The sequence below is a fragment of the Sphaeramia orbicularis genome, chromosome 22 (genome assembly GCF_902148855.1).
Source record: "Sphaeramia orbicularis chromosome 22, fSphaOr1.1, whole genome shotgun sequence".
In the NCBI taxonomy this organism is placed as follows: Eukaryota; Metazoa; Chordata; class Actinopteri; order Kurtiformes; family Apogonidae; genus Sphaeramia; species Sphaeramia orbicularis.
The window spans coordinates 5936356-5964133 of record NC_043978.1 but is presented as its reverse complement, the minus strand read 5'-3'; the positions used below and the strand labels follow the sequence as shown (position 1 = coordinate 5964133).

The 27778-nt window shown below is 38.0% G+C and overlaps 1 protein-coding gene across 1 annotated transcript in view; it reads left to right on the top strand.

The window, feature by feature from the left end:
• The window catches only part of LOC115413383 (metabotropic glutamate receptor 1-like), a 52420-nt gene that overhangs the window by 15390 nt on the left and 9252 nt on the right, over nt 1-27778 (top strand). The window contains exons 4-6 of the mRNA XM_030126185.1: nt 10307-10542; nt 16717-16963; nt 21479-21647. Of these exons, the coding sequence (XP_029982045.1) occupies nt 10307-10542; nt 16717-16963; nt 21479-21647 (652 nt within the window). The remainder of the gene's footprint in view (nt 1-10306; nt 10543-16716; nt 16964-21478; nt 21648-27778) is intronic.

The following is a 27778-nucleotide window of genomic DNA, read 5'->3' as shown; positions in this document are numbered from 1 at the left end:
AGTTCTGCAAATTTACAGGATTTCAGTTCTGTTGCAACATGTTGATGGTCATATGAACTGTTTACAGGTGAAAAATGTCCAATTTCATCACAATTAATGCTATATTTTCATGTCACAAAGGCCAAGGTATATTTTAACCGAATTTACCTGAAAAACAAATATTCTATTCTTTTAGATTCCCCAATTTTTCTTACAAGATTATATACTACATATCACATGTTTTATTTTTACAGGTTGCAATATGGAGTATGGTGCTGATCCATCCTGCTTATGTTACACCAATACATACATTAAGAATGTCACACGTCACTTTTTAAATCAACAGTTCTCTAATAATAAGCATTTTTATAAAGAAATAACAATTCTATATTGTTATTTACTCTTTAGTATGATGATAAACTATCCAATAAATAATTATGATATTAGTTTTTGCACAGGGATCATTTCTGGAAACGGTGACATGGCTGCCGAGCATCAGTATGATGGGATCCGTAACAACCATGTCACATCTGTCCACTGCCACATTTTGTGTTTTTGTCAAACTGTTATTGTTTTAGATCCACAATACTAACATTTATGAATAAGAGGGTAAATAGCAATAGTGAGTATATAAGTTTATTACTAATAAAGTACTGGTACTGACCAGAGCATCATGGGTAATGTCACGTCCGTCCACCAGCAAAAGTTTTCACATACACGTGCTATTCAAAATCCAATATTTCTGAAAACATAGCTTCCCTGTCAAATAATATCAGTAGTCTGTGCACAAATGTATTAGCGTTATTTCAACACAGTTCTATGCATTTCTTACAGCTTTTTTGTTTTTTTTGACAAAAATGACCACTCATTTGACCCCCTAAGAACATTTTAGCTGAAGTAGAATGGAAATGGCCCAGCCCTGGGTAGTTGTCATAAATCTGTCAGTAGTTTTTCTCTAACTCACACAGTCGTTCTTTGAACAGATCCTCTACCTCCACGGTTCCCGCTGGTATTCTCTGTCTGGGTACACATCCGCCAGCACCTGGAAAACGGATGGAATGTACGCAGAGGACAGACAGAACGCTGCGTCTGTATTCGTCTGTGTCTGTAACGTTACTTGCAGTCAGTGTTACTTTTATCACCGTCATTTATCTTGAAAAATCTCCACACTCTTCACACTCCCCACACATTATTCCACCACTGTGTACCTGCTGCACTGAACTGTGAATGTCACACTGCCGTAAGTGGTATCGGTGCGGTTGTATCTAATTACTTTTACAAGTACGAGTATGAGTACACATGCTGAGTATTGGACCCGATACCCGATACTGGTATTTGAATCGGTGCATCCCTAATGGCCAGCATACTCACCGGACATGTCAACCATTGAGCATGTTTGGGATGCTCTGGATTGGCGTATACGACTGCGAGTTCCAGTTCCTGCCAATAACCAGCAACTTCACACAGCCATTGGAGAGGAGTGGACCAACGTTCCACAGCCCACAAACAACCACCTGATCAGCTCTATGAAGGAGATGTGTTGAACTGAGGCAAATGATAGTCACACCAGATACTGACTGGTCTTCTGACCCCCCCCACCAATACAGTAAAACTGCATATCTTACAGTGGCTTTTTATTGTGGCCAGCCTAAGGCACACCTGGATTGTCTCAGCAAAGGAGAAGTGCTCACTAACACAGATTTAGACAGATTTGTGAACAATTTTTGAGAGAAATAGGCCTTTTGTGAACATAGAAAAAGTCTTAGATCTTTGAGCTCAGCTCATGAAAAATGGGAGCAAAACAAAAGTGTTGCATTTATATTTTTTCAGTGTAATATGTTCATTCATTCATTTTCTGAACCTGCTTTATCCTCACTAGGGTCAGAGGTATATGATATGTTATGTCATGATATGTATGAAAATAACACTAATGTTTTGTAACAGAAATACTGGTGTTCCACACTATTCAGCTGCACCCTGGATGATACACATAAAGTTCATATAGAGAACTCAAATACTGTTTTTTTTCCTACCAAGAGTATAGTTTCTCTGAAAGCAGGAGATGCTTTGAGTCAGGCTCAGTAATGAATAATGCATCCACACCGTGAGCTCTCCCTCTCCCTCTCAGATCACAGGCAGGATGGGCTAATGTGGGACAGCACCTCCAGCATAAGCTGGGGAATGTGGAAATGTTGAACATCAAAGCTTGTATCAGCTCTCATCCCAAACATTCCTTATTTGTGAAGTCTCATCTCACCTCAAGTCCTCTTAAGGAGTAGTCACAGCACCTGAAACAAGGCGACAATAAAAAGCTCACTGTGGTTAATTTACCACAAAGGTTCATTACTGTAATGCAAGGCTCCTATATTCTCAAAGGCTCGCAAGAAGAAGTCAGGAACCCTTCCTACAACCCAAACGATGAAGCACTTGTATGAAAAACAGCATTTTAAAGCCTAAACTTGCTCTCACCCCTTGCACTTGAATTTGTGCTGCTGATGCTGTGACTAAAATCTACATGGAGGATAAGGAGGACAGCAGTTGTGTGTATTTTGTGTGTGTGTGTGTGTGTGTGTGTGTGTGTTTCTGGGTCAAGGAGACGACTGAAAAAGGAAAATGTTTTTTAGAGCAATGCAGAAGGTGAGTGCATGCGGCCCCGTGCAAAGGGCCAATCACAATGCCTACGGAGCTGGTCATCAGTCATCCATCTTTTATTGTGTGGAGGATGAAAGAAATGGTTGTTCTCACAAAGCAGGTCCCACACATCACAAACAGCAGAGAAGTCATTTGATCAGTTCTGAAGAGAATATCCCATTTCTTTGGAAAGAATAATAGAATACATCACCTTTATGAACCTGGGTTTGATACATGGCTCACAAAAATGTCACTCCTAATTGTAATGTTCTGCTGCAAAAACATCTTCCCCCAGTGTAAATTATTCAGTATAATATTAATCCTCAGCTGTAATTCTCTTGGGTATCAGTCAACTCAACAAGGTGTTTTTCCTCCAAGTAGAACATTTATAGATGTGACATTTGTGTTCTAAATATGTAGAGTACGCATGCTCACTGACGTCAGAGTTGTAGGTTATTGGCGCACATGGGCTTGGACTGAGGAGAGTGTGATGCTGAGAAGCAGATGGTCAGGTACTGTCGAGCCTGTCACACTGGATGACCATTGTGGGTTCATTCTTGAAGTACCAGCCAAGCTGAACATGCTGTTGGCTCGCATTTAACCAAATGGGTGTTTTTAACAGTATGATAAGTGATTATTTTTGTCCCACCAGTGAACCTTTATTTTTGCTCATTATTCAGTGCCTTTAAATAATTCTGCACTCTGTGTCTTTTGTAAGAATAATAATAATAATAATGATAATAATAATAATAATAATAATAATAATAATAATAATAATAATAATAATAATAATAATAATAATTTACTCTTTACATATTCATTTTTTTCCCAGATTTTTGGTCCCAACAATGGTAAAAAAACAAAAACAAAAACATTTGAAACAGCATTTTACTTGTGAAAATGCATATTGGAACTGACTGAATACCACCTCCAACCATACTCCACACCCTCTACTACAATGGTTACAAGAAAAAAAAAAAATTAAAACCTTGAGTGGGAAATGTTTCTTTGGTCTGAATGAAACCAGACCTCTGCACCACCTTGGCTCTTTTTTCAAGATCTAGAATCTAGATCTAGTGTTTGTATGTTTGGATTATATGTGCTGTCTCTGTGTGATTGTACTGATGCTTCACTGTTCTCTTTTATATTTTTTATCTTTATTGGTTTATCTCGTCTTGTAGCTGTCTTAACGCTGTCTTTTTAATTAATGTGCTGTAATATACTGTTTTCTTAGGGTTCCTATTGTCATGAGGCCGGGGACTGCAGCAGGATACTAGCCATGTTGGCTAAAGCTGCCCCTTTTTATTATTATTGATACAGTTCATTAATTGGGATTGTCCACGATACAATAAACTAAAACTAAACTAAACTAAACTAGAAAACTAACCCTGCAACATAAAAATTTGAAAAAAATTTGTGGTTGATCATAGGTGCATAGGTTTCATTAGAGGTAGGGATGATGATTATATCTGATGTGTATTGATGAACTGAGATGTTAAGTTTGTCCTTTATGAGACAGGGCCATGCCCCTCCCCCCTTTGTTGTATTTCTGGTCAATGTGTTCAAATCTGTACAAAAAGGTGCAGCTGGTAATGACACATGCCCCCTGTGTGACTCTACCTGGTCTCTGTTTCTTCATTAGTTGTCATTATAAAGAGTTGAACAGAGAGTGAGTATACAGCAATATCCTTGACAGCTTTAATAAAATGTCTGTTAAGATTGTGTCAAAACAAGACTGTATTGCTCTACTTCCCAGTTTGACACAGGAGTAACATGGCAGCTCCCATAACTGGGATATTTTTCCTTCACACACCGATTGGAACAAGAAACTTATGTATCTTTATATTTAGTCTTTTGATTTGGGCATACTTTAGGTTGGACATAGATTTGTAAGTCTTTTTGTTATAAGGTAATAATAACTTTAGTCCACACTCAAACATTTTAGGTGAAAATAATGCCCTTTAATAACTGGTGGCCTCCACTGTCAAACAGAAAAAAGAACAAGAGGAAATCCATTCTGAGCTGCTGTAGAAACATGACAGCAGAATTTGTGGACTCCTTGAATGGAGACCACAGATTTATTATTGGAGGTGAGCAACTGGAAGTTGTGAAAAGACAGAACTGGATATAGGCGATGATATTTTAACTAAGGCAGAAGATTCTGAAAACATGACCTGCAGCTAATTAGCCACAGCTTTGGTCACGTCCTTCACTAGGAACCAATAGCATCAAGTATCTGATGCTGCTAAACATTATGTTGATGTTTACAAGAGTTAGACTTGTGGAAGCAACTGATTCTATTTTTTAGCCATGATAGGAGAGATTAGTGACACGTTTGGTTTTGGTAATATAAAAAAAGAAAAGAGACATGGAAGTGTATGTGTGTTTAGTCAGTGTTTTTGCTTCAGACTGACTGAATAGCTGCTGTAGATGAACTCAACACGTCACAACACCTCAAGAACAACAATAAGTAAGTTAATGATATTTCTTGTCAGGTGATGTAAGTTGTTGATCATCGTTATAGTCACATAATTGTTAGTAACATGTATTTTAAGAAAATAGGAGTTTGTTCAGGGAACTGAGCCTTTGTCTGATTCCATAGGACTCCACTCAAACTGCACAGACTCTGGTCTCCCTTCGAAGACCTCAAATCAATGGCATGGTTACACCTGGAAATTGCAGTTTTCAGTCTTTTATCATATCTATTATGATAAAGACTTTTCATTTATCTGTGTGCCTTCACATTACTATGTCTTTGGAGGTGTGACTTGTGTTTTCATGTAGTGACATTTTTCTGTTCTCCAGCTCAGTCTTATGGGGGAAAGGTTAGAGTTTGTAGAGCAAAAATATTCATATTTTATTCAGTGTATCATTGACTTCGAAGAGCTGCTTTCAATGCCAAATCCTCCTTGGAAATGTGCTATTTAAGGCTGTTTTGTCCTCCTTTATTTCTCACTTATGCAATCACAGTATCACATGTATGTATTGGAGATTGATCCCACTCTGCATAATGCTGCTTTAAAAGCTACATTTGCAAGTCAAATGATGAGAGATTTTTTTTTTTCTCTTTTGTGTGTGATTCAAATCTGAAGCAACAAACAAAAGCCTTTGTCTCAGCACCATCTTTTATGTGGTAATTACAAGCAGAATGAACTCTCAAATAGGCAAACGCTTTAACTATACATACAAATGATGACCAGTACACACAAAATTCAAACACTATTTTTGTATGTGAGAAGGGTGGGAGCTTGTGTCTCTGCAGCAGATTGTGCTGTTGCAATACTAATCTATGATTCTCACTGGACTTGTGACTGTGTCTGTGGACTGTTTTTCTTTTTTCTTTCTGCAAGTACAGTGAGCACTCCACACCCCTCAGCAGGAAGGCTGAAAAGAAATAAAGTCATAAAGGGGAGGAGGTTTACGCAGAATTCAGTGTGAGGATGGTTACTGAGGTACTATGCATGTCACTTCATCAGCTTGACAGCTGCCACAGCTACAACAATTTGACATTTTTTAAAACTGTATGTGAATCTTTCACTTTTAACAAAATTGCAAAAATCAGATGAAAAAAGTCTTTTTCGTTAAATGATAAAATAAGCCTAAACATGAAGTATCCTGGTTTTAAAATGTCAACTATAGATTTATTTCCATATTTTAAAAAGACCGAGCTGTAAATCAAACACACATACACTATATTGCCAAAAGTATTGGCTCACCCATCCAAATAATCAGAATCAGGTGTTCCAATCACTTCCATGGCCGCAGGTGTATAAAATCCAGCACCTAGGCATGCAGACTGCTTTTACAAACATTTGTGACAGAATGGGTCGCTCTCAGGAGCTCAGTGAATTCCAGCGTGGAACTGTGATAGGATGCCACCTATACAACAAATCCAGTCGTGAAATTTCCTCGCTCCTAAATATTCCACAGTCAACTGTCAGCTGTATTATAAGAAAGTGGAAGTGTTTGGGAACGACAGCAACTCAGCCACCAAGTGGTAGGCCACGTAAACTGACGGAGCGGGGTCAGCGGATGCTGAGGTGCATAGTGCGAAGAGGTCGCCAACTTTCTGCAGAGTCAGTCGCTACAGACCTCCAAACTTCATGAGGCCTTCAGATTAGCTCCAGAACAGTGCGCAGAGAGCTTCATGGAATGGGTTTCCATGGCCGAGCAGCTGCATCCAAGCCATACATCACCAAGTGCAATGCAAAGCGCCGGATGCAGTGGTGTAAAGCACGCCGCCACTGGACTCTAGAGCAGTGGAGGTGTGTTCTCTGGAGTGACCAATCGCGCTTCTCCATCTGGCAATCTGATGGACGGGTCTGGGTTTGGCGGTCGCCAGGAGAACGATACTTGTGGGACCGCATTGTGCCACGTGTAAAATTTGGTGGAGGGGGGATTATGGTGCGGGGTTGTTTTTCAGGAGCTGGGCTTGGCCCCTTAGTTCCAGTGAAAGGAACTGGGAATGCTTCAGCATACCAAGACATTTTGGACAATTCCATGCTCCCAACTTTGTGGGAACAGTTTGGAGCTGGCCCCTTCCTCTTCCAACATGACTGTGCACCAGTGCACAAAGCAAGGTCCATAAAGACATGGATGACAGAGTCTGGTGTGGATGAACTGGACTGGCCTGCACACAGTCCTGACCTCAACCCCATAGAACACCTTTGGGATGAATTAGAGCGGAGACTGAGAGCCAGGCCTTCTGTCCAAGATCAGTGTGTGACCTCACAAATGCACTTCTGGAAGAATGGTCCAAAATTCCCATGAACACACTCCTAAACGTTGTGGACAGCCTTCCCAGAAGAGCTGAAGCTGTTATAGCTGCAAAGGGTGGACCGACGTCATATTGAACCCCATAGACCAGGAATGGGATGTCACTGAAATTCATATGCGAGTCAAGGCAGGTGAGCAAATACTTTGGGCAATATAGTGTATCTGTCTTTTCTGCCACATTTTGAGCCCTATTTCTATCTACCAAATGCACGATATCGCTAATACAAAAAGCATAGTCCCCCTGCAGAGAGTTTTCAGTTTCAGTGTATTGCAGTTTTGTTAAATATAATTGTGACAAAAGATTACACTACAAAACACTAATGTATATATTTATAAAAACCTTTTAAAATAAAGTGAAACTGTGGAGTTACTGTATCTCACAAATAATTTGTATTATACATTCTTTTTTGGTGGATTTTCAAATACCTTTTTACTTTTGCATTCCCACTCCAAGAAAAGATGTCTTCAGACCAGTAAGCATATACTGTATATATATTAGGGCTGTAACAGTGCACTTGTTTGTACTGAACCGTTTCGGTTTAGGGGCCTTTGATACAATACGGAGATGTACCGAACAAATACATGTAGCCTATGTGAAGAACGCAAACACTCGCCTTAAATTTCCTCACGAACCTTGAAGTGGAACGCATACAGTATGAGCAGGGTGGAGCCCATGTGGAGGATTTTCCCTATATACAATTCTCAGCATCGCTGTAAAAAAAAAAAAAAAAAAAATTCTGTACCATTACACCCCTAATATATATAATGGGGTTGTCAAAATTAACGTTTTAATGCAGATGATCCATTATCATAATTAATATGATTAAAAATTTTAACACAATTAACCCACCTGCCATGCAGAATGACTCTGAATGTCTCTGGCAATGCATTTTGGTCAGTTTGTCCAAGTAGAGTTAGTGTCGCATATGTGCAAATAGGCAGTTGATCTGGTAGTGACAGACAGCAGAGCCAACTCATAAAGATGGAAGATGCTAAACAGCTCGTTGACCCTCTGGATGGAAGTATGAGGGCAAAAAACCCCAAGACGGAACAGTCGGCTGACATAAAGTATTATACACACTCTGCAGGAAGGAGTTTTCTTTACACCGAAGCAATTCCAACTTAAAATACCATATTAACACAAAGCATACATTAGTCAAGGATTCTGCTCGCACTTCGGCTAACACATTGCCCTGCTTGCGACAAACTTGTTAAGTGCATATATATTCCCTTCTTTCTTGATGATTAATCACAATGAATCCACAGCAGCCCTGTGACAGAGCATGTCTTTGGTATATCCAGGCAGTGCTCCTCTGGCCCTGGTGGTGTTGTATTATTATAATATTAGTGCCTTTCTGTGCTCTGCTCATGTTTTAATCCATGTGCCTACTTATCTTAGCCGCCATAATGGCTGAGAGGCGCTTCCATGTCATGCTGAGGCAGGTTATGGGACAGTAGTTGGATGATGTTCCCTTCTGGGGGTCTTTCAAGATTAACCCTCCGGTATCCTGGTGCACCTTTTAGGCACACTTTGCACTTTGTTTTAAAAAACTTCATATTATTTTTCACAATTTAAATAAGGTTAGAATTCAAAAGTTGTTCATTTTTGCATGATCTTTAAAATTCTGGCCACCAACTAAAATTTGCACGTTGTAAACAAAAGAAAATTACAAGACTAGCATCTGTCTCCCAAGTGTGCCTAAAACGCACTATTTCTTCCATTTGATATTTATGATTAGGGCTGACCTTGATTTACAAAAATAAAATTAAATTAGAGCAGAAAAATAAATCAATACATAAAATTTAATAGTTTGATTTATAGGTGTGCCTTTTTGGCACACTTGGTGACAGATGCTAGTATTTTTGAACATTTGACCTAGCACCAAAAATAATAATGCAAATCAGCTGATGTTGCTGTTAATCACTGACATATGCCAGGCTGCAAAAATCAAGTAATATGTGATCCACTTTTTATGTAGTATATTGAAAAAAACAAATTTTTGTGTTTTTTTGCATCCAAAAAAAAGGTTTGTTTACATTACAAACATGGCATTTAAAGGGTTAAAAAATGTGACAATTATTGAGTATTTGGTATTTTTATTTATGGCTCAAGTTGATGAAATAGAAAAAGTGTAAAATTATTAAAAACAAACTGTTTGAAAATTTTTTTGACATTATTCCACAAGTGTGCCAAAAAGGCACACTTGGTGCTTAGTAAGGGCCTTGCCGGACGGGATACCGGAGGGTTAAGACCATCTGACCTTGGGTTAGCCACTCTGGGTGGGTCTATGACATTAGCAGCTGGTTCATCTGTGCTGCTAGGCATTCAGGAAGTGTAGTCGGCTTCTGAAGCCAGTAGACATGAATCCTGCCAGGCCCTGGTGCTGTCCAGCTCTTCATTTTGGACACTCTTGTTTGGATGTGTCCTACTGGGTTTTGGACTGGGAGGTTGCAGTGCTCTTTTAGCCAGTGAATATGTGGGATTTCAAAGCATCCATTTCCCCCACATTCTTTGCATGTATGCCCTCTCACTGAGGTTGGTACCATTGTAGCACTCCATTAGTACCATATTCTCTGTCCTACTCCATGCGTGTCATGCTCCAGTAGCCGACTTCACATCATGATGCCCCACAATGGTTGCCCAACACCTGACGCAGACCTTGTTGTCCCGGGCATCATTTGTCCCGGGCATCATCATCAAGAGACGTCTTCAATTCTTCAGAACTGACTGAAGACATCTCTTGGATGAGAGATAAAACATTTTCAAAACAGCAAAACTAGTCCAGTTGAACCAAAAAGAACTACCAAGAAAAATGATGCCCTGGGCAAATGAGAACCTACACAGGTTCTAGTGTTACGTAGGTTATTCTTGTAATTCACTCTCATGTAAGTCCAGTTTGCGTTGTGCTCCTGTCTGCAGTGACGGCTGGGCAGACCGAGTTGAGGTGGTGGAGGGATACGAACAGGAGGCAGTGGGCGGCATCACAGTGAAGCTGCAGTCTGAAGAGGTGTCCTCCTTTGATAACTACTTCCTAAAGCTCAGGCTCAGCACCAACACACGCAACCCGTGGTTCCCTGAGTTCTGGCAGTACCGCTTTCAGTGCCGCCTTCCCGGACACCCTCAAGAGAACACCAATTATGCAAGAAACTGCTCAGGTAAAGCTAAATATGTCATTGTCAAACAATTGTAATATTTCTTGCAGTTTTACTGGTTTGTATTTTTACACCAGTGTGCACACCCCAGCTTGTCTTTTTCAACTGTTCTGATGTGTGCAATGCCCAGAGGACAATGCCAAAAGGTCCCATAAACTGGAACACAGTCATTAATTATGGATTAGATTGCCAAAGGGAAGTCAATCCAATAACACATATTTTTTTTTCATATTGTTCATTTCTGTGACACTTGGCCTTACAGACGATGATGACCTAGGTAAATTAAAATCCTTTTTTTATTTACAAAGGAACAAAGTACATGCATTAAGCTCTTGATTTCTTGAAACAATGCTCAACAAGCATGTTTCTAATGCATCTTTTTACATACTGCTCATACATATTTCTTTTTCAAATATTTGCATATATTTACGTTTACAATCTTAACGATCAGTGCTTATGAGGTATTCGGTCAAACATAGCCTACTATATTTCCTAAAGTAACTTTTGCTTCATTTATATTGATAAACGTAAATATAAAATGATGCATGCAGTAAAAAACAAAAGTAGACATTTCTGTTAACGTATCTCAAGATTCTTCTGTGAATTTCTTTTTGCACCTCCTTTTCTACTTGGTTTAATCTTAAATCCTTTGCAGCGTTTGCATATTATTTATTATTTAGGATTAGAGCCTTCTTTTAGTTCTGTACATATTTAAGCTGTTATCCATTCATGTAATGCACCATCCTCTATATAGTTACTACAGTATTTCTGTGTTTCTCATATGTGGAGATGGAGATATTGTTTGCTGTCCTCGATCTTTCCTATTGTTTTTATTTTCTTTACAATTTATTTTTATTGTTTTGTTTTAGAACTCCAGGACGGTGAGTGAATCCCTTTGAATGAACCCATAATGCTCCTCACTTTGGCAATATATACTTAGAGGTTGACTGATATTATGTTAGTATCCCAAGCTGATATAATTTCCCCATTTGTTTCCACTATTTAATCTCAGTTAACCTCTAATATATGAAGCTATTGGGGTGTTTTTATTTGTTGCATTTGTTTTTATTGTTGGTATTCATTACAATGCAGTGAGAACTCAAAACACCTGTTCTCATCTGCTCTTCTTTTGTGTTTTTGCACTCTTTTTTTGGACCGTGGTTTAAAACAGCCCAATAACATTTGAGTGAGATGGCCACTGGCTGACCTGCTGTAATTTGCATGCAGCCACAGGAATAGTCAAGCCACTTTGCATTGAAAACACACATTTTATTCCTTTGCTGCAGAGTTTACTATACAATATCTATTCTTGTGTTTGGAGAAGGTTGAGCTGTAGTGCATCTGACGAATTCCGACATGCGGCAGTAGGTCCTCTGCTTGCATGCTGACATCATGACATCATTGCATCATGTGTGAAGCTCACACAGCGGCTCTAGGAGTGAGGCAAGCGTCAAAGCCAAGGAGCAGCTAAACTAGGTCATCACAAGCAGGTCCCATCAGATGCTCACCCAGCTGCTCCCCAAATGAATTTACTGTTTATGCGTTTGTGTGCACAGGGCAGTCAGCGTCCCAGCAGTCCTTTTTTTTCTGAATCATGAAATGGCAACAAACACAACAGCTGTAAATGATGTTTATTAAACCCACTGGATTGGGAGGTTATATGTAGCTGGACACAATGGATGAATCTAGTCACATAATTGAGAAAAAGGGGACGTATGTGGCATCTGACAATGTTAGTGGTAGATTATTTATGAGTGTGTCTTTCCAAAAGCACTATCGTAAATGTTTTAAAGGTCCAGTGTGCAAAACTTAGAGGTGCTTCCATGATCTAATTATACAAATGGAATATAATATTTATACATGTTGCACAGCCATGTTTCTACAGTAACTCAAAAGTCACCTTTAATAAAAGGCAGCATCTATCATTAAGGTGTATTACCATCACCTACTGTCTTTGAGTGTGAACCAGAGTCAACATCCTGTTAACTAAACAGCCTAGAACAAACAAAACAAACATGGTAACAAGGGGCTTTCACACTTTTATCAGCCTGACTAAGTGAGGGTGAAGTGAGAGTAGAGCAGTTTCACCTGTTTCGCTGCTAGATGTCACAAAAGATTACACACTGGACCTTTACCGACATCAGCGTTTCTTTATCTTTTTCAGAACAGTTAGAAGACGAATTCAGATCTATATGGGTCAAAGTAGAAATACCACAGTGTAGAAATACTCCAATAACAAGTGAAAGTCTTGCATTCAAAATGTTACTTCAGTAACAGCCCAGAGGTTTTATCAGCAAAATGTACCTTAACCCTCAAAGACCCAAACAGACACTGGCATCCAAAATCATCTACTATTATAAAATGTTTCACAATTTGACTGTTGTTTACTCCAACTGCCTCTGTAAAGCCCTTTGAGATAACCTTGTTGTGATATTGGGCTATACAAATAAAGTTGAACTGAATTGAATTGAACTTCTGAACCACTAATCCTATCAATATGTTGAAATAATTGAGGTAAAATACAGTTTGCCATCTTTTCATGGTCATCAAATGTGACTCATTTGGATGTTCAGAGGCTCCGTAGTGAACATGGAAACACTGTCATCTTCTACAGCATTGAGCCCGTTTAGACGGACACTAATATTTCGATCTTTATTCCATTTCTGGAGTTATCAGATTATTCAAGTGATCATGTAAACAGCATAATCTGATATGCTTTATCAGATAATGGCAGTTATCTGATTATGAGAAACTGGATTAACACACTTGAATACCCCAATATGTTGACGTCTTCCAGCATGTATACCTGTTAATGTGGTTTATTTCGTTCTTTTACATCTACGCATGTGTAAAAACAATAAAATTGTAGAAAAGGGAAATGACGTAGTCAAATGTGAGTGGAAGACAATAACAGGAAGACTGAGTCTACCATCACTATGTATGTGCATCCTCCGAAAGAAATCTGGACTAAACAGTAAAGACGTAAGATCTGATTGCAATTATCTGATTACTCCCAGTTATCGGATTTTTGTGGTCATGTAAACACCAGGTCATGTGATTCACCAGTAAAACCCACAAAGTTTGATGACAGTGGTTGGAGATTCTTGTTTTTATGTTCAGTTGTTGATATCTTTGCTGAAAAAGTCACTTTTTCCTCAGTTTTCTCTGTTTTTGATATAATAACCCTCTACTTTAATCTCAGCCCTTGTGAACAGCGACATGATATCTAAATTAAATACAGGAAAATATCTGTTTTTCACTGAACAATGCAAAATATAGAGGATAATATTATAATAAATGGTGACAAGTTACTTAAGAAAGCTTAAATATAGAGGAAATATTCCTTTGGGAACTGCCACAAAAGTAGCACGGGGTCTTTATGGGTGAAAGTACCAAAAGTAAATGTTTTTGTACAGAATGGCTCCTGTCAAAGTCTACTCAGAGATAAAAAGCATAGGGACTGCTTATTATAAATAAAACAGCACACTGGTGTATACTGAAAACCTTTTTTTAAGTTGTGGCTTAAATATCTCGACTCCATCCTTTTTCATTTGGGCAAGAAACTATAATGAGGACAAGACATCCAGTTAAAATCCATCATGTCGTCATGTGACACCAGAAATATTTCATGTTAATTTGGTCATAAAATATGAAGGCTATCAAAGAAGAACAAGAAAAGAAACAAAATAACCTAATAAATTATAAATACTAATACAAAAAATGTAAGTGCTAATGAAAACTAGACTTGCATCTTCCCAAAAGTAGCAGTTGAAGGAGCCATAAAATACTAATGTACTGTGAACAAAAGGCCAGTATAGCTGAAGGATATGTTTCAAACCTTTACCTTTTTTGTTATATTATATAATTAATGGTACCTGACCTCCCTTGTATTCTACTGTGAGTAGTAGAGTGTCATCATTTAAAAGGGTGAAACAATGTGTTGTTTTGGAATTTCAGTTTGTTTGTTTGTTTGTTTGTTTGTTTGTCGGAGGCCACAGTTTGGAAGGATAGAAAATGCTGATCATAATCATATGGAAGTCAGTTTCCCCCTGATGTCACAGTCAGGAGCTTAACAAAAGATTAATGTCATACAGCTGTGTTCAAGTTATATTAACTCAAGGGGTTTGACAGAAGAGTCAGTTACTGTGTCACTATTCAACAGTTAATCAACAACTGAAAACACAATGAATAATAGGCCCTATTTCAGTAATGAACAGTAAGTTTGATAACCCATTAACTGAAGTTACACACAGCTAACATTAGCAGCCAGCTACTTCCTGTATGACAAGAAAGATATAAAGTATGTGAAGTATTAATCAGAATCAGAATACTTATTCATCTCAGGAGAAATTGTTGTGTGTTACAGCTGCTCAGTGCAAGTCTGATAAAAAGTAACAGTACAACACATGTGTTTAAGCTTGGAAGACAAAAATCTTGCTATAGTTAAAATTGAAATGCTAATGTTGTCTTGAAGTCTTTCTCCCCAACTCTGCTCAGGTTTCAGTCATATTAACTGTAATGTAGTGCTCAGAGCAAATATTCAAACAAATAACATCCACAGAACCGTGAACCAACACTTCAGCAGGTGAAAAGACACAGAGGCAGTCAGATGCGTCAGCTGTCCTATCATATTAGGGGATAAATGTTGTTGAGAAAGATGTTGCTAAATGCAAAATGTTTTTTGTTTTTTTTTATATGTGAGTAAGATGTCTCAAATATACTGTTTAATCATGAAATAAATATACAGTGTCACTCTGGGTCTTCACTATTCATTGTTTTTTAGGTAAGCAAGTGATGTGATTTAAGAATCCATTAACTGCTGTTACACCATGATCAACATTCAGCTCCTTCCTCTTAAATAGTATCTATTGATATGAGAGGGCAGGCAACAATTAGTTCTGAAACTACTATGTAAAGCAAATCCTGACATTTGTTTCAAAACACATTATAGAAAATCACTGCTGTGAATGTGAAAAGATTCAGAATAGTGTAGTAAGAAACTGTGTAGTTTTTTTTTCATTTATGTGAGGATTTTGTGGGTGCATAATTCTATCAAACAATAATGTTAGATATGAAGTAGCTAAATTCTACCCTAAGTTAACAGTAGTCAATATTCATCAAATCCTGTAATTATTTTACTTTAAAATATGGTCTTGTGTCTTGTTTTAAACAGATATGCATTAATATTTCAAAATGAATTTCACAAACGTCAGCTGTTGTGCTAACAGTAGTTAATGGTTATCAGATATATTGTGTTCTGTTCAGTTATTCCTTTTTGTTCTGTTAAATTGCTGGTCAGTTGTTAAGCAGTGATATATGACAGTTTATCAGATTCACCATGATCACAGGACATGGGAACATTAATATGGCATTATCTTTTCGACAAAGGCATTTAATTTTCACACCTTGACTACAGGGAAATGCTGTTTATTATTTGGTTCAAAAGAGAAGGAAAAAAGTTTTCTAATTTCTCCCAAGTGTTAAGTTTCCTTGTGTTGTTTATCCCTTTATGAGAGACCATAACAAACTGCAAGAAAAGGTTTTCTCTTCCTCTCTAGAGTACATGATCCACTGTTGCACCAAAGTGAGTTGAAGGCATAAAGCTAATAGCATTTTTTTTCAACAAAATGCAAACTAAAACTCGCTTCTCCTGCTTGTAGTAGCTTGCATTACACTGAACTGATAGGGTGTTTTTGAACCTCACATGTTTGTGTCATTCTGTCATGCTTGTTTTAGGGGAAAAAATCTATACAAATAGAGGACTTCACATATGAATACCAGTTCCTTTACTTTCCTGCTTGAGAAAACACATTGTCAGTAGCACACTGTTTTAGATTCTAAATGGATTCTGATTCATGAATGCATAAATGGATAATCTTGCCATGGTAACAAGGTTTCTTTGAAGCCATTTTCTGAGGTTTCCAGTTCTTTCCAGCCTCCCACTGAGGCAAAGAGCTTGCTGCCTGAAAATAATTGTAAGAAAACATATGTGAGCACCCTATCACTCCTTTGTAATATGTTACATCATGCAAGAAGACACGTGTGTAATACACCTGAAACCTAGTAGACTTAGAAGTAATGTTTACAGCTAAACATGCAACTGCTTGGAGCAATGACCCCCTCCCCATGAGCCATCCATGAAAGAGATAAATGCTTATCGTGCTCTCCTGTGGACAGGTTATGAAAGTCTGGAGGACAACTATGTTCAAGACAGCAAGATGGGCTTTGTAATCAACGCCATTTATGCCATGGCCCACGGGCTGCATGACATGCACAGTCACCTCTGCCCCCGCCACGAGGGCCTGTGTGAGGCCATGATGCCTATTGATGGAAGCCACTTACTGGAGTTTCTGCTCAAGACCACCTTCACGGGTGTCTCCGGAGAGGATATATGGTTTGATGAGAACGGGGACTCACCTGGGAGGTAAAAGCTTCACTTATGTGTTCAAAGAAATAGTTTACTTTTCTTTGTTTGACTGTTTTGCTTTAATGTAACTTTATTCTTGTGCTGCCCTACATCTCAGACGCCAATATTGTACTTCTCTATTACATTTATCTGACAATTTAGTTACTTTTTACAATACCCTCTTTGTCAAATGGTTTATTACAGTAGTTCAAATGACCAACTTTAAACCTGTACATGTCCAAAGGTAAAATGCGAAACATACTGCAGTAATAGAGAGCCCTGTCCTCTGCTGTTCCACATGGAACCTAACTTCTTAAAAAATATGAATGCCTGTCTCTGGTAATGGACAAATAATTTTTTGGTTCAGTTTGAAAGATAATTTTACAACTGAGGAAAACTGTGGCTTATGGCAAAGACAGTAAAGAAACATCTAGTTTTCTGTTAAACAGTGCAGTGGACTGCACCTCTCGTCACATGTGATAAAGTTAACTCACCATAGGGAAATTCAAGGTGTTTCTCAATACACGTTCTTGTCTGTTCTTACGATCTCGTGAAACATCATCAGTCGACGCCCAAATACTGTTCCATTTCAACGTTCGCACAAACCAAGATAGGATGGAATACCTGGATGTTGTTCTTGTCTGCTAGCTCAAACCAATGATGCATTGGTTGGTGACTCGTGTAGAAAATATCCAGAGATACATTTTGTGCTGCTCTCGAAAGGCAATGGCGACTTCTGTGAAAACTTAATTCTGAAATATTTTATTGATAATGAATGAATGAATGAATGAATGAATGTTTATTTCAGTTAAATACAAAATACAAAACATATACATATTAAAAAAACAACAACAACAAAACAAAACACCTACATATTAAAAAAAACAAGCAAACATAAAATTAACACATTTTGTAACTGAAAAAGGCAGAAGCTGAAGCCGGAGGCTTATTTCTGCTTCTCCTATTCACATCCTTAATTCACGTCTACACCCGTAGTTGCAGCAGGTAAATACTTAAACACAAATTATACTACATTCAGTATAATAAGTTATTTTGTAATCATATTACTTTCATAGCCCTTCAGAATTTGACAAATTAAAGTCTTTTTGAAACTCAACAGTGAGCTACACAATTTCACTTCATCCTTCAGTTCGTTCCATAGCTTGACACCAACAACTGAAACACTGTGATATTTAACGTTTGTTCTTACTTTACCTTTTTCAAACACAAACATCCCTCTTAATTATAATGTCCTTCTCTTAACTTAAAAATTTTCTGAATACAAAAAGGAAGGTTTTTACTTTTAACGCGAAACATAAATTCCATTGTTTTTAAATATACAATATCAAAAAATTTTAGTAAACCAGATTCTACAAAAAGTGGATTACTTGATTGGAGATAACCAGCTTTGTTTATGACTCTAATAGCTTTTTTTTGGAGTTTAATTATCGGGTCTAAATTAGTTTAATACACATTGTCCCATATTTCCACACAGTATGACATATATGGCATTACAAGTGAACAGTACAACATATGCAAACATTTTTTGCTTAACAAGTCGCGAGTTTTATAAAGAATCACAACAGCCTTGGACATTTTGCGTTTGATATATTCTATTTGTGGTTTCCAACAGAGTTTATGGTTAATAATCACTCCCAAAAATTTTGTTTCATACACCCTTTCAATTTCAATTTCATTAATTTTCAGTTTTATATCATAATTTCCCCTAGCACCACCAAAAACCATAAATTTTGTTTTATCTTCATTAAGTGATAACTTATTTACATCAAACCATTTTTTTTAACTTGATCAATTCCTTTTCCACAGTTTCTAATATTTGTTTCATATTTGCTCCCGAATAAAGCAAATTAGTATCATCTGCAAATATTGTAAATTTTAACTCACTAGATGCCATAAAAATATCATTTAAATAAAGTATAAATAACTTGGGTCCCAGAACTGAACCTTGTGGGACCCCACATGTTACTTTTCTAAGTTGTGAATTTGTATTTCCAATTGATACATACTGAGACCTATTTTGTAAATAACTTTTTAACCAGTTATAATAATAATAATAATAATAATAATAATAATAATAATAATAATAATAATAATAATGGATTGGATTTATATAGCGCTTTTCTAGACACCCAAAGCGCTTTACATTATTGACCCATTATTCATTCGCTCTCACATTCACACTCTGGTGTGTGGTAAACTACATTTGTAGCCACAGCTGCCCTGGGAGTAGATGACGGTCACCAGATGATGTGATACAATGCCAGAACATGCACCAGAGGTAAAAGAGCAAGAAAAGACATCTTTATTATCATGATATAGAATTCATCAAAACCTGTTTATCCAATTTTGAAGAATATACAAAATGTATAAAAAATATTAATGACGTGTAAATACTAGTACACATGTATTTAAATCAAATCAGTTTTTGTGGTGGATTAGGGGAATACGTTAGGGATCCGATGGCGGAAATACAGAAGAACCAGGGAGGAAAGTTCACAAACACCGGCTGTTCCAATTACAGAGAGACTGGCGTTCTTTGGAAGTCCATTCTCTGGGACTGTTCTTACCACGGCTGTATTCGCCAAACTTGATACTGAGAAACGCCTTCTCTTTCTGCAATTGACCCATCCAAATACACAGTACCTACCATTAGCGTTAGCACATAGAACACAATAGGAGCAGTGAACTGCCATTGAAGGCACTCAGGGACCATCTTTAGATCTTCATCGTGGTCTGGGGCACAGGTCTTAATGCGCAATTTGGATTTTTTGGTAAAATCGTATTTTTTTGTGTACTCATTCATATTACACATTAAATGCGACTTCTATTGGTTTTGAGTATGAACTGAATGAGACCCTGAAGTGACCCACATGCACTAAAAAGGTCCTGACGTAATATGTGACCACACAAACACACACTGTGTTTATGGAAGCAACAGTCTTGGGATGCAGAATCGTGAGGTTTGTCGCACTTCAATGATGTAAAGGTTGGATAAATGCGACCTGGCCGTTCAAACTTAAGTCTGCAAAATATCGGATACATATTGGATTTAGGACCACATAAGAAAGTGGCCTGGGTCAAATTTGAAAAAATCAGATTTGTGCTGTTCAAACTGTCTGTAACAGATAGGATACAGGTCACATATGGGGGGAAAAAATTGGATTTGGGACACATTTGCCTGCAGTCTGAACGTAGCCTAACAGGAGAATCCATGTCACTAACACCAAAACAGTGACTGCCTCTCACATTTTACCTCAATCTTTGATAGTCAGGGGAAAAACTTCTAAATGAAGCCAAAAATCACTACATTCTGGTCCTGTTGAAGCTGCAAAAACATTTTCAGCAACTCTGAACAGATGGTGGAGAGACACCGTTACGATCACATCACTTCCCAGTCTGACAGTTCAATAGTTTTACCAGAAACTGCAACTTTCTTGACTTTCATGAAGTTTAAAGAGTATTAAGAACTTTTGCTTAAAGGTTCAGTGTTGGGTATTTGACACCTATAATGTGAGGTTATAACTAACTGATTTCTCCTATGGAGAAAAAACACAGAACATCCCAAGTTAAAGTCAGTGTTTATTCTTTTTTATCCATTCTGAGCTATTTTTTTTTTATCAACCATAGTAGGTAAAAACCAAAAAGTAAAGGAGGAGGTCTGTTTAGAGTGACCGTGAAATCTGTTATATGTGCTGTATTGAATTTCCCCCATCAATAAAGTATCTATCTATCTATCTATCTATCTATCTATCTATCTATCTATCTATCTATCTATCTATCTATCTATCTATCTATCTATCTATCTATCTATCTATCTATCTATCTATCTATCTATCTATCTATCTATCTATCTATCTCTCTGTCTGTCTGTCTGTCTGTCTGTCTGTCTGTCTATCTGTCTATCTGTCTACCTCTCTAGATACAAATGTCTGATTTGAAGATAAAAAAACAAACAAAAAAACCCCCACATTTTTGTGGGATTTAGTTATTGTACATATTATATCTGATCCTGTTGGATCCTCCAAACTTCCTCTAAATCAGACTGGACCTGGACGGAATATAATTGATTAAAAACAACTCACACTAATCAAGTATACTTATAAACTATATGAAAACATGCTTGTATTTCAGCACTGTATGTACTTTAAACACAAACCCTAATACCAATCATTATATTACAGCATATTACATGATAAATCAGATATGTACAGAATGTGCAGCACCCAAAAATCAACTAAACCTGTAACATGTAACATTTCAAGGGCAGATATTCTTACATACATTAGAATTACATGTGTTGAAAGAAATTTGCTGTGTTATCATTTCAGAAATCTTTTTTTCTCTTATGGCTGATATATGGTTTTGTTTTGTTTTTCACTTGTTTTTATGGCATCTCCAATTCAGATTTGTACTTCTAAGCAGCAGTAAAACTTGCCACATTCGTTTCACATTGATAAAACATTTTTTCCTGTTATCTCTCCAATCTTTGGTTGTCTGTCTGTCCACATTTAGGTATGAGATTATGAATTTCCAGCGAGTGGAGCCCAGTGTTTATGATTACATCAACATTGGTTCATGGCATGAGGGTGTTCTGAGCCTCGACGATGACATGATGCAGATGAACCGCAGTGACATGGTCCGATCCGTGTGCAGTGAACCATGCTCTAAAGGGGAGATTAAAGTAAGGGAACAACCTTTTCCATACTCTCCTGTTTATCATTGTATTGTTACTGTACATTAAACATGTGATTGTCTGTACTGTAGCTAAATAATTGAGGCTTAGCACAGCAGAAGTATGAAGTATTTAACTGTAGCACGTTTTTGTACATAAGCCTACACCGTCATTTTCTTTACTTTCACAAATAATGGATTGCTGGGTTGCATTTATTCATATTGAATTTGACACCCCCCCTCCCCCACCCCACCCCACATTTTAAAACAGGTACATGTAGGATAATTCTCCTGTCAGTGGCCCTGACTACTGCACTGATGAAGACCTGGAGTTGGTCCCTGAGCCTTCCCTTCTCTTGCTATGCTTGTGCTTGGTACTATATTGCATTAGGATGGGGAAAATGCAGAGACGGAATCAAGTGTATTAACCTGACTGTTAATCTGTAAGATTATTTATTTTTCAATTTATTTAAGAGGGGAGAGAATACATGTAAATGAACATCAGCAAAAAAAATATATTCAAACATGGTGGATTTTAGCAAAAGACTTTGTTTACGTGCATTGTACAAAGGTAAATCACAAAAACACTTGTGAAATGATAAAACATAGATACAAATATGTAATACACAAATGATGGCTTTATTAATGGCTAATAAATTCATTATAATCCTTTGTAGATCTTCCAGGGATTGATGAATCCACTTGATAATTTAAGGTTTTGGCAGTATTGGGCAAATGTTCTTTTCGGTATAGTGTAATTCAAGGAGTCTGCACCAAACTACTGGCTCTGTCTTTGGGCTGTAAACCTACAATGAGGGGAGGTGAGTTAAATGTGTGGTTTGGGTCAGATGAAGGAGTCATGTAGGTGCAAAGTTGCTGTTCAATGACCTGTAACTTTTTAACTAAATGACACAAATAAGTTTATTTTATATTTTTGTGTGGGTAATAACAATTACTTTAAAATGGTATGTATGATAATTTGCTTTCCCATGATCTGACCCATTTACAGCTGTAATTACAGACCAATTTTATAATACAGGAGCTTGTAAAAGTAGCTTTTCTTTTCCACAGCAGCATGAAACAGCATCATGTTATTACTTCCGCCAAGAGGGATTGTGATCACTTTGCTTTGTGTGTTTGCATGCGTGTTTGTTTGTTTGTTAGCAAGAAAACTCAAAAAGTTAAAGACGGATTTTCAGGAAATTTTCAGGAAATATTGATACTGGCACAAGGAAGAAATGATAAAATTTTGGTGGTGATCGGGGGGAGTATCTGTCTTGGCGGAGGTCTGCGCTCTCCGAGTGCTTTTCTTGTTTATATTGGTATCAGTGTTTGGATTTGGACCAAGAGGAGGACACTGCAGAGGGAAGATGTACTGTTTCAAATTGGAATTCTTTTCCCCTCTTCCCCCTGTTAGCTCCTGCAGCAGACATTAAAACCTTCAAAAGATCCACCAAGTCATGAGTGACCCTCTTCAGGGTTTCTGTTTGGGTCACACTTGAGTCATGTTTAAAAATTATAAAATTAAGTTTCATCCACACGTTAAACACAGGAACTAGAAGATGTTCCCTTTCAAATTAAGTCCAATACAGTCATTTAGGCCATAGACTGCAGTGTTTCCTGTGGGACTGATATCTTGCTGTGGCAGTGTGTAATGGGGGGGTGCGCACAGGTCGACCGGGGGCGGGGTGTGTGTGTATGTGTATATATATATATATATATATATATGTATATATATATATATATATATATATATATATATATATATATATATATATATATATATATATATATATATATATATATATATACAGTACAGGCCAAAAGTTTGGACACACCTTCTCATTCTTTGCATTTTCTTTATTTTCATGACTATTTACATTGTAGATTCTCACTGAAGGCATCAAAACTGTGAATGAACACATGTGGAATTATGTACTTAACAAAAAAGTGTGAAATAACTGAAAACATCTCTTATATTCTAGTTTCTTCAAAGTAGCCACCCTTAGCTCTGATGACTGCTTTGCACACTCTTGCCATTCTCTTGATGAGCTTCAAGAGGTAGTCACCTGAAATGGTTTCCTAACAGTCTTGAAGAAGTTCCCAGAGATGCTTAGCACTTGTTGGTCCTTTTGCCTTCACTCTGCGGTCCAGCTCACCCCAAACCATCTCGATTGGGTTCAGGTCCGGTGACTGTGGAGGCCAGGTCATCTGGTGCAGCACTCCATCACTCTCCTTCTTGGTCAAATATCCCTTACACAGCCTGGAGGTGTGTTTGGGGTCATTGTCCTGTTGAAACATAAATGATGGTCCAACTAAACGCAAACCGGATGGAATGGTATGTCACTTCAGGATGCTGTGGTAGCCATGCTGCTTCAGGTTGCCTTCAATCTTGAATAAATTCCCAACAGCGTCACCAGCAAAGCACCCCCACACCATCACACCTCCCCCTCCATGCTTCACGGTGGGAACCAGGCATGTAGCATCCATCCGTTCACCTTTTCTGCGTCGCACAAAGACATGGCGGTTGGATCCAAAGATCTCAAATTTGGACTCATCAGACCAAAGCACAGATTTCCACTGGTCTAATGTCCATTCCTTGGGTTTCTTGGCCCAAATAAATCTCTTCTGTTTGTTGCCTCTCCTGAGCAGTGGTTTCCTAGCAGCTGTTTGACCATGAAGGCCTGATTCACGCAGTCTCCTCTTAACAGTTGTTGTAAAGATGTGTCTGCTGCTAGAGCTCTGTGTGGTATTCATCTGGTCTCTAATCTGAGCTGCTGTTAATTTGCGATTTCTGAGGCTGGTGACTCGCATGAACTTATCTTCAGCATCAGAGGTGACTCTTGGTCTTCCTATCCTGGGGCGGTCCTCATGTGAGCCAGTTTCGTTGTAACGCTTGATGGTTTTTGCGACTGCACTTGGGGACACATTCAAAGTTTTTGAAATTTTCTAGACTGACTGACCTTCATTTCTTAAAGTAGTGATGGCCACTCGTTTGTCTTTACTTAGCTGATTGGTTCTCGCCATAATATGCATTCTAACAGTTGTCCAATAGGGCTGTCAGCTGTGCATCAACCTGACTTCTGCACAACACAACTGATGGTCCCAACCCCATCAATAAGTCAAGAAATTCCACTAAGTAACCCTGACAAGGCACAGCTATGAAGTGAAAACCATTTCAGGTGACTACCTCTTGATGCTCATCAAGAGAATGCCAAGGGTGTGCAAGGCAGTCATCAGAGCTAAGGGTGGCTACTTTGAAGAAACTAGAATATAAGAGATGTTTTCAGTTATTTCACGCTTTTTTGTTAAGTACATAATTCCACATGTGTTCATTTATAGTTTTGATGCTTTCAGTGAGAATCTACAATGTAAATAGTCATGAAAATAAAGAAAATGCGAAGAATGAGAAGGTGTGTCCAAACTTTTGGCCTGTACTGTATATATGGTGTGATGGGGTCTGTGCCATGCATACACGCAAAGGGAAAGTGAAACTTAACATGCGTTACTAATTCTTCTACATCTCCCGCTGTAGTGAAGCTCATTAACCTTTTCCCTACCTCCTGAAGAAGTGTAATGCGATGGTGATGATTTTTTGTATCAAATATATGGTGTGGCAACAAGGGTTTAGCCATGGTGCAGTGTCACGGCTAAACCTTACCAGCGGAAACACTGGACTGTATATAATTATTGAACAGAGGGACAGTGACATCACCCATTGGTTTCTGACCTGCTATGTTGAAGCCAGTAGTTTGCAATTTGGCTGTCATGTCCTTTTGGAACCAGAAGTGACCATATTTGGACAAAGTGACAGAAAAGTAAGAGCCTGATGTGAGCTATTGCTATGTGCTGGCTAACTCAGTACTTCATCAACCATTGTGCAAGGAAATCATTTTACAGCAGGGATGTCAAACAGGGGCCACATTCGTTATGATGTCAAATAACATAATAACCAATCCAAACCTTTATGTTTTAGAGAGAGAAAAGTAAAATGACATTACGAAAATTTTTACATCTATAGACTGTCCTTTAATAAACTGTGAATAACATGAACAACCTGAAATTTCTTAAGAAAAATATGTGCAGTTTTAACAATACTGTGACGTTTTAGCAGAATTAAGTCACAGGAGAGAAAACTTGGGTTGCACTTCTCAGGTCCCAATACACCACAGTACTACGAGAAGGCAGATTCATTAACTTTCATTTACAACACATTAGTAAAACAGCACAGACTCTATGGCAACAGCACAGACCACTCAGCCATGGTGTCAAACTAAAATATTCCCTCCACCCTATCAGCTCAGCTACTCTCCCCCCATAGGACAACATGAGTCACATGACTACACAACACATAACAGGAACTAGCTTTTAGCACATATTTTCAACATGCAAAGGAGCATACCGTCACATGACTCAGCAAATCTGCAAACCACGTGGGTCACATGACTCGGCACAAACCGTCCAACAATATGATCAGTGTGGCTTGCTATAATACTATGCCCATCTTATCATTTACACATGCATTACAACTTACAGATTACAGTGGATCTATGAAGGCACAACATATTTGGTAAACAGGTAAAATATTGGGATAATTACACTTATTTTTCGTCAGACACTTCAGGTTGTACATGGTCGCTAATGGTCATGAACTTTCTTGACGTTATCATTATTGGAGTTATCATTATATGTTCTGTTATTATTAGGCTGTTTGTGGCCCTGAACTAAAATAGTTTTGACACCATGATTGTTAATGTTTTCAGTGTAATTTTTATAGTTCATAAATTCATCCCACAGGCCGGATTGGATCCTTTGGCGAGCTGTATGTTTGACACATGTTTGACAGTGTTGTCAGTGGAGCCTATTAATCACAACTACGGTGGAACTACCCGTCAAAAATAGGACCAAGGGTCCTGTAAACCAAACAGCATATTTAAAGACATTAATTGACATTCATTTGACCTTTTGAGATCATCTTCGGTCAAAGGTTGTGTCATCAATCAATTTGCGATAGTAGTATGTTTCGACATATTGCACATGCTGTTAATTTTGAATTTAGACTTTGGACTTTAGAAAAACTTCTTGTAGAACTGACTTTTTTCATGTTTCTTTTCCTCTGGCTTTTACATGTTTTTAGCTGGATAGCCAAAATCTACGGTCTGGGTTTGACCTTTCAAGATCAAAGGTCATGACACCAAATGAAAGTCCATATGTGATTTCCTATCTATTGCCAATAGTAATTATATCAATATCTTCAACTGTTTTCAAGTTATAGTTACAGCTTTGAAATTTGTTCCATTATAAACCAATGGGGATTTTTAGAATTTCAAACATTCATGAAAAATTCAGTATTTTCCAATTCTTTGAACAAACTTGGTAGACTTTACCAAAGATGTTCCACAACCAATACCAAGTCATTCTGACTAACAGTTTCAGAGAAGATTCTTGAACAATTGTTTACAGACGACAGACGGATAGACGACAACTGATACCAATAGTCCATCGGACCTTCCATCGTTGGACTAAAAATGGACCATCAGATTGCTTGTTAGAGGGTCCAAATAAAACAAATGAGACCAGAATGAGATGTGGAAAAAATATTGACAGCAAGAATGTTCTGGGATCAATGGAGCCTTTCTGTGTGGACTTTGCATGTTCTCCCATGTCTGCGTGGGTTCCCTCCCACCAAAGATATTGACTCATAGGTTAGCTGGTCAATGGAAATCACTCGTGTGATTGGTTGTTTATCGGCATATGTCAGCCCTGCGATGGACTGGAGACACATCCAGGACAAACCCCGCCTAGACCTGTTGGTCACTGGGACAGGCTCCAGCACCCTGTGACCCTCTGAAGGACTAAGCAGCTCAGAAAATAATTGAATGAATAAATGGATTCAATACAAGTCTATGGGAATCAGGACTTTTTGGAGTCATTTGGTTCTATGCACAGCTCCACTATTTCCTGAACTGAAGGCAGCTCCTTTATTTCCTGTCTTTCATTATTGGACACACTGTTTAATCCAGGTGTGCCCGCTGCTTCCTGTTGTGACTACTGTGATCCGACACACCTGGATTAATCAGAGTTCAATAATGAAAGACAGGAAATACAGGAGCGGCCTTGAGTATTATTTTAATTTTGGGA